At 45.2% G+C, this 7940-nt stretch overlaps 1 protein-coding gene across 3 annotated transcripts in view; it reads left to right on the top strand.

Annotated features, from left to right (window-relative positions):
- Positions 1-324: 324 nt before the first annotated feature.
- cnot10 (CCR4-NOT transcription complex, subunit 10) overlaps positions 325-7940 on the top strand; it is a 16375-nt gene continuing 8759 nt past the window's right edge. The window contains exons 1-12 of one of the 3 annotated variants that reach the window (XM_024281188.2): positions 325-577; positions 1203-1297; positions 1430-1591; positions 1664-1817; positions 3167-3306; positions 3898-3981; positions 4057-4140; positions 4243-4360; positions 5193-5342; positions 5564-5766; positions 7480-7601; positions 7713-7892. In XM_024281188.2, coding sequence (XP_024136956.1) covers positions 547-577; positions 1203-1297; positions 1430-1591; positions 1664-1817; positions 3167-3306; positions 3898-3981; positions 4057-4140; positions 4243-4360; positions 5193-5342; positions 5564-5766; positions 7480-7601; positions 7713-7892 — 1523 coding nt within the window. In that variant the 5' untranslated portion in view covers positions 325-546. The remainder of the gene's footprint in view (positions 578-1202; positions 1298-1429; positions 1592-1663; positions 1818-3166; positions 3307-3897; positions 3982-4056; positions 4141-4242; positions 4361-5192; positions 5343-5563; positions 5767-7479; positions 7602-7712; positions 7893-7940) is intronic. The other 2 variants (XM_024281190.2, XM_024281189.2) reach the window with 2 other exon arrangements.

The following is a 7940-nucleotide window of genomic DNA, read 5'->3' as shown; positions in this document are numbered from 1 at the left end:
GGGGGGGTATACTTGTAAAAAAAAAAGAAGAGCAAAAAATAATTCTGTCGCTGTGAGTCAACAAAAGAAAAAAGTAAAATGAAAAAATGTTGCATTGCCCGGGATCCAATCCGGCAGCTTCAGCGTAGCCAGCTGGTCGGCTTCCACGTTAGACCATTGTACATAGTGCATAAGACTATTAGCCTTAGCTTCCTTATATCGAGAGAGACTAAGGAAGCTTGCTTTGTTATATTTTAATATAAACTATTGAATTTGGTATCATTTTACAGGACTCCTGATCTACTCCAGACCAGGTGGTGGCGATAGATGCACCCACCAGTTGATTGACAACCACCAAACAACGCTAGAAGAAGCCGAGGGGGGCGCTGTTGAGCTCTCAGGCGCTGACGTCAATGGCGCCAGTGAACGAAGAAGAGTGAAGCGAAGAGGACCGAGTCAGTCATTGAATCCGACCACAAACAGAGCCGACCGGGTTCGTTTACGCTCTTTCCTGTTGGATATTCGGGGTTTGTTCTTCCCTCCCAGCGCTCCGCGCCCGGACTGTGGATGAAGACCCGGGAAATGGCAGAAAACTCCGGTGGGTGTTCCGGCGGATGCTAGCTGCTCCGTTAGCAGCCGCTTCTTGACGCCGTCAGTGTAGTAGCTGAAGCTGGGGGCTCTCTGCGGACCAGGTGGTCTGGACCGAGCGCAGACTCCACACGCTGTCTCCACCCTCGGAGAAAACTAAAAACGTTAGAGGTGACGTGACAGGCCCGCGGGAGATCCTGGACTCCCAGGTAAACAAACAGTCCCGAGGTTGGGGTGCAGATTCTGCAGAGGGACCTCGCCCCCCACGAAGACCTCTGACCTTACAGAGACCTGTAAAAGTTCTGCTGAGGTGACCCAAAACAAAGCGTCCTGGGTCCTGCTGTTCATGGAGCTGTGACAACAACTCAAACACTCAAGCTTAACCAAGGGGAGAAAACGCCATGACGTCACCAGACACGCGGCTTTTATTAGTAAAACCTATAAACCCATGAGCACGATGTTTGCTTTAAATGCAGAGGAGAGTTTCAGAAAGACCATGTTCCCTTGTTAGGACTGAACCCCCAGAGTCAGAGTGAAATGACAGCAGAGACATGGAAACACTTGGTGGAAGCTGTACCCTTTTGGTCGATCCATACATGGTGGAACCTGAAAGGTTTGATGTCTTCTCTTTTCAGCAGAACACAGCGACGACAAGCATGACAGCTCCGGCGTGACTGGGATGAGCGACCAGGAGAAGGAGCTGGCCTCCAGCGCGTACGACTGCTTCTTGGTAAGCCCGTCTGCTTTCAGCAGAACCGGTGTTGGTACATGCGGTGGAGGATGAGAAATTATGCTGGCTTGTCTTTTAAGTTGCAAGAGTTCAAATGACTTTTCATGAGTTTTAAGTTTCTGTCTCTCACAGGCTGGAAGGTACGAAGAGTCTATGAAGCACCTGGAAGCCCTGCAGGAGTTCAACAAAGAGGACTATAAGATCGCCTTGAACAAGGCCGTTACTGAGTTCTACAGGAGCAGTCAGACCACCACAGGCACCTTAAGGCAGACCCTGATGGCCATGAAGAACCGGGTAACTGCAGGTCACCCTCACCTCCCCTCTAATACATAATGAGGCGTTTAATTGCCCAACTGTGTCCGGCAGCTCCACTCATCGCTGACTGAGGATGCCGACGGCCTGGACGACGTGGAGAACAGCCTGCTGTACTACAATCAAGCGGTCATCTGTTACCACCTGAAGCAGTACTCTGAGGCCATTTCCATTGGGGAGAAGCTCTACCAGTTTTTGGAGCCGTTTGGTGAGTGGGCTGGAGGGCAGATTCCCCGCTCAGATGGGTCACGCTTTTGGATTCACTGACTCATCAGCAGCCATGTTTCCACTGAAGGCCCCATTATACGAACACTGGGTTAGTTTTATCCAGAGTCACTTGTCTCAGAAATGTCGAGTCCTTGCAGCATCTTTGATTTTGGACCTGAAGCGTTTGATAGTGGAACCAGCCCAGAAGCATCTGTGTTATTTAATTCAGTGGCTCATCAGGCCTCAGTGCTTCCATAAAGCAGGGATCCCCAAACGTTTTCTAATGAGGGCTACAGAACTGTTTTATTCACTGATGTGGGACCGGGGTGGGTTTGTGAGCTAACGGAAAAAGTGTAACAATCGCAGCCTAAACGTAAACATTTATGGTTTTCCAGAAAGCCACACACAGCCAAATCTTAAATAATTAATTTCTGTAATCTTCATAAAAAAAAATAAGACTGGAACATTTTTTAAAATTAAACATATAGCATTACCTGAGATAATACTAGTGTGAGTGCTGTAAGCTGAATTTGGCTGCTGAAGATGCTAGTGCTAAAAGATAAAGATGCTGAAATTGCGAACTGAAAACATTGAAGCTAATGGCTGAAAACACTGAAGTTGATTCCTGAAGTGGCTAAAAGTAATGGCGGAAAATGCTGAAGCTGATGGCTAGCTAAAGTAGTAGCAAAATGCCATATTAGCCCAAAAAAACTGAAAAAAATTCAAAATCAGCCAAACAGCAAGCATGTTGCTGAAATTTAAGCTAAACTCCTAAATAGCCTAGAAATCCTTAGTAACTGCCAAAGCAGTTCAAAAAGCTAGCATGAAAAGAGCTGAATATCTCGATAGCTGAATGAGCTAAAGAGCTCAAGAGCTATGGATGCCCAAAAAACACATTAAAGGAAAATAATAATAAAGAAAAAGTGAATCAATATTAAAGCAATTAATAGTCTATCCTCACCGTCATTGTTCCGACTGCAGAGAGGTGAAATAAAAGTCACGTTCTATGTGGTTCTCAATCAGCTTTTCTGATGGTGTGTGGGGGGCCGGGCCTTATGTGGAGGCGGGCCTGATCCGGCCCGCGGGCCGTAGTTTAGGGACCCCTGCCATAGAGGATTGGAGTTCCTCAATGAGGTTTAGTGCCTGGACACAGCGTCTTTGGTCATGTGACCCTCTGCTCTGTGCTTGGCTCAGTGAAAGAGGTTTCAGTTTCATGGTTGTTGCTCTTCAATCCAATAGTGAGAAAAGAGGCAGGAAAATGTCAGAGATTGATGCACACCAGCCTTAAACCAGGTCTGAGGAGGGAGGTCTGCTCTCTGCTATGTGTAAAGCGACTTTCATTTGTCCCAGAAGAGAAGTTTGCTCAGGCCGTCTGCTTCCTGCTGGTGGACTTGTACCTGCTGACCTTCCAGCCGGAGAAGGCACTGCACCTGCTGGCGGTGCTGGATAAGCTGTCTGCTCAGGGCAGCAGCAGGAACGGGAAAGGAGAGGTAAGCCGGCACCAGCACGGTGATGAAGAGCAACTTCACTTACCGAAGCAGATTTTGTTCAATTTTGATTTGTTAAACATGAAAAGAAGTTTTTTTGGTTTTATGTTTTAGCACAAATAAAGTGCATAACAAGGATTCATAAAAAAGAAAGTCAAGTACAGTGCAAGGAGAGGCAAAAAAAACCCTAAATGGCTGTTAAAGGCCTCCACCCAAACATATAAAATGTATATAAGCATCTATACATGCACATTCTAAAAGTTCTGAAAGATAAAAGTGGCAATACACATATTTCTAATAGCAGACAGAACGTTTGGCTCCGCCCACAGCATTATGTCGCTTGTCACAGTTGTTCAGAAAAGTTACACTTTTCTACGAAAAGTATGACTTGTAGTCTGCAAAATACGATAGTTACTGTAGTTTTTCCACTCTTCCAGCATTTTAGGCTCATAGTCTGATGAAGTGCAGATGTCAGTGTGGACCTGCCTCCTTCCTGTGGGTCAGAAACTGACCGACAGAATGAGAGGCGTGTTCGTCTGTGTATGTGGAGCCGTCCGACTGATGGAAGCTTCCCTGTTGTGTGTGTGTTTGTAGAGCGCCGGTTCACATAAAGATGCTGGCAGTCAGAGGGCGGAGTTTGCAGCCATGATTGAAGCGGCCAAATCCAAACTGCACCAGGTCAGAGCTCTGTCAGTCCTCCTTTTACTCTGCCCCCTTGCTCCATAACCCTCACTCTCTGTCTCCTCCCTCTAGTACAAGGTCAGAGCCTACATCCAGATGAAGTCTTCCAAGGCCTGTAAGAGAGAAATCAAGTCTGTGATGAACACAGCAGGAAATGTGAGTTTCTCATGGGCTCCATGCACTTTCTTCTCTCCAGAGAACCGCGAGCTGACCTGCAGTCTGCAGAGGTCTTCATGCTGTCTCTGTTTTCTCCTGCAGTCTGCACCCTCACTCTTCCTAAAGAGCAACTTCGAGTATCTGAGAGGAAACTACCGCAAAGCCGTGAAGCTGCTGAACAGCTGCAACATCGCTGAGCATCCAGGACCCATGAAGACAGGTCAGGTCCACGTCTGAAGAGGTCCATTATCCTCTAACCCAACATGTGCATTTGTTAAAGATTGACAGTTTAGGCCACATATGTCAAAGTCGAGGTCTAAATCCTTTTATTTTATTGTTATTAATGGCCAGATGTTATCTTCTATTTTTAACTTGTATAATTTTGATAAAATTTATTTTTATGGAGAGTAAAATATTGAAGTCATTTAAGGTTTAAGTTGATTTATTCTGGAATAATATTCCTGCCTTTTTAGTATTCGTAATTATGTTAAAAAATTACAGTTTGAACTTTTGGGACTATTTTGTTATTTACTAAGATTTTGTTTTCTGTTTTGGAGTTTAGCTAATATTTCAGCCTCATGTTAGCTGTTTTGACTAATTTAGGTTTTTTTTTTTAGGCTAATTTGGAGTTTAGCTATATTTCAGCTATATGCTAGCTGTTTTGGCTAACTTAGGCTTTTTTTCATTTTTTAGGCTAATTTGGAGTTTAGCTAATATTTTAGCTGGCTATCAGCTTCAGCTTTTTCAGCTATCAGCTTCAGCATTTTTAGTTATCAATTTCAGCATTTTCAGCTATAAGCACTAGCATCTTCAGAGGCCAAATTCAGCTTTCAGCATTCACACTAGCATTATCACAGGTAATGCTATATATCTAGTTCATAATTATGTTAAAGTGTGTTTTGGGTTTTGGCCCCCTGTGTGATCGAGTTTCACACCCCTAGTTTAGGCTCTGTGCCTTTTAAACGGATCAATAAAGTTAGAGGTCATTCAGTCCAACAGGAGCTGTCATGAGTCAGTGAAAACAGCCTCTGACCGTGTCCCCTGTCATCCAGGTGAATGTGTTCGCTGTATGTTCTGGAACAACCTGGGCTGCATTCACTTTGCAATGGGGAAGCACAATCTGGGCATCTTTTACTTCAAGAAAGCTCTGCAGGAGAACGACCACACGTGTGCTCAGCTGGGAGACGGCAGCAGCAGCCAGGGTAAGCTCGGGGTCCGGCCTCGTCTGCCTCTAGAGGTCGGCGGCTCGTTTAGAGCGCAGAGCTCAGCTGCACTTGTCTCAGACATGCAGACCAGGTCCAAAAAAGGTGTTGACAGAAAGATCCTGAAATATCCTGAAAGCTCAAAGTCTTACTCATTTGCAGCGTCTTTCAGAATCTCCATGAAGTTCCACAATAATGACTGTTTTCTTTCTGGCTTGAAGCGAAGAGCTTCACAGGAATGCCCATGTGCGCCCTGCTGGCCAACAAGCGCTACGAGCTGCTGTACAACTGTGGCATCCAGCTGCTGCACATCGGCAGGCCGCTGGCCGCCTTCGAGTGTCTGATGGAGGCCGTGCAGGTCTACCACTCCAACGCCCGGCTGTGGCTGCGCTTGGCTGAGTGCTGCATCTCTGCCAACAAAGGGGTATGTCCGTCCCGCTGTCCCTCGGTCTGTGTAGGAACATAAACACACACAGCTCTGGTCAGACACTCCACCACTGAACCACTAACCCCAGAAACCAGAACTCCAAGGAAATATAAAGACCGCCGTGTTTAAAGTCCCCTCCGATTCTGTTTTTAGATTTTCTAACATGTCTGTGTCATTTTTTTTCTGAAAGAGAACAAATATAATAAGAAATCATTTTGTTTTTGCATTTCCGAGTATTTCTCCTCTTAAATCTCTGTCTATCAAACTCTCACAGACGGACTCCGGGGATCAAGGGCGGAGCTATTAAAAGCCACGCCCCCTCAGAGGAGATTTTTAAACAGAGGATTCAGATCAACATGAAAAATGGCTTTAAGACATTTAGGTTGTGGGATTTTAGTTAAAAACTTCATAATCATAATTAAAACACTACTGGGAACGTTTTTTAAATTTTTACTTCTATTATTTTGTTTATTCCTCACTAAAGAACTCCAATGTAGTATTGTGATCCATTCACGCAGGATTCACTCTCGGCACCAGTCCCTCCCAATCCATGAAAACGAGCAGGTTCTCACGAGCGGATGTCACAGATTGAGAACCGCCCCTTTCAGGAAGAGTCTTCTCTGCCAGCCCCGCCCCTAGGATAACAGTGATCAGTAAAATACTTTCATTTTAAATACACAACATGCACATCCACATTTGCAAAAGGTCAGATTTTTTTTGTTTTTTTTTGTTGGCACGCTGGTTGACGTCATGAACTGGGCGCCACCCACAAGCAGCGAAAGGCGGAGCCTAAAAAAATGGGACGTTTTACTTCCTCGTAGTAAGAGTTCACAAAAATAACTCGTATTTCATAAATAATTTATTTACTAGTGTTCCAAACATAAAGCATGATATTTATGTTTAAAGTTTACTCTGAAAGGCTTAAGAAAAGCATGGTACTGTACAGTCTCACTTCTATCTTCTTTTATTCTTTTGTTCCCGATGGTCTTTTAAATTTGATGATGCCGTTTTTGTCAAAATAAAAAAAACTTGGACATAGTTTCTTCAGAGTGGCAAGAATTCATTAGAAATTCTCCTGTCAGTTGTGGGCAGGACTGTTACTGCAGAGAAAGCCTGTACTCTTTTCCCATCATCCATTTGTTGACATGCTCTTCTGCTAGCTTACAGCCCCTCACCGCCCCAAACTAACATGAGCAATATCAGAGCTAAACTGTTGTACAGTTCTGATCCAGATTCCCGCTCAGACGAGGAAAACAAAGACGTTCATGGATCTATTTGTCTACATCAGAATAGTGGAGCAGGGAGCTTGAGTTTGTGCGTCAAACTACAATCTTTTTCCTCCTGAATCACCACAATTAGAATAAAGAAATATACATTTAATCTTAATTTTCTTCATATGTGTCCTTCATCGTGCAAAAAATCCCACAAGAAGATGTTAAAAACACAATTTTTATCAGAGTTGATTTTTAGGACAGATGGAGGTTCCGGTTCAGCTGCTTCTGTGGATCCGCTGGGCTGAACTTGTGTAATGCTGGAGGACAGGGAGAAGATGTTGTAGATGCTGACCGTTACACCTCAGCCCTTTGTTCAAACCTTAGTCTGTCTCTGGACTGAAAGACTTGTGTTTCCTCCGACATCACTGAAGCTGGTGTCTGAGGATGAGGATGGAGGCGGAGCCTTCAGCTGAATCCCGTCTGTTTGTGTTGACAGGGCTCTGAACAGGAAAGCAAAGGCTTACCTTGTAAGAAAGGAATAGTTCAGTCTGTGATCGGGCAGGGATACCACCGCAAGATCGTGCTGGCCTCGCAGTCTGCACAGAACACTGCTTACAGGTCAGAGTTTTGCATGTTTGTGTCCAGTCGCTCTAAAGTGGTTTTTGTGTGTTCCACATTTTCAAACACACATTGGTCTTTTCTAACTTCTTTGTGTCTTTGTTTCCACAGTGAGGGTCAGTCAGCAGCCATTCCAGTGGCCAGCATGGAGTTTGCTGCCATCTGCCTGAGGAACGCTCTGCTGCTGCTGCCGGAACAACACCAACAAGACGCCACGACGGAGAGCAGCTCCAGGAGCTCCAGCCAATCAGGAGGCGCGGAGAGCGGCTGTGAGAACAGCGACACCTGCAGGTCAGAACACCAAAACAAGCGCCGCACCACGAGTGGACTTCATGGTTA

This window comes from Oryzias melastigma, linkage group LG16 (genome assembly GCF_002922805.2).
Source record: "Oryzias melastigma strain HK-1 linkage group LG16, ASM292280v2, whole genome shotgun sequence".
Lineage (NCBI taxonomy): Eukaryota > Metazoa > Chordata > Actinopteri > Beloniformes > Adrianichthyidae > Oryzias > Oryzias melastigma.
This window is presented reverse-complemented; position numbering and strand designations above follow the sequence as displayed.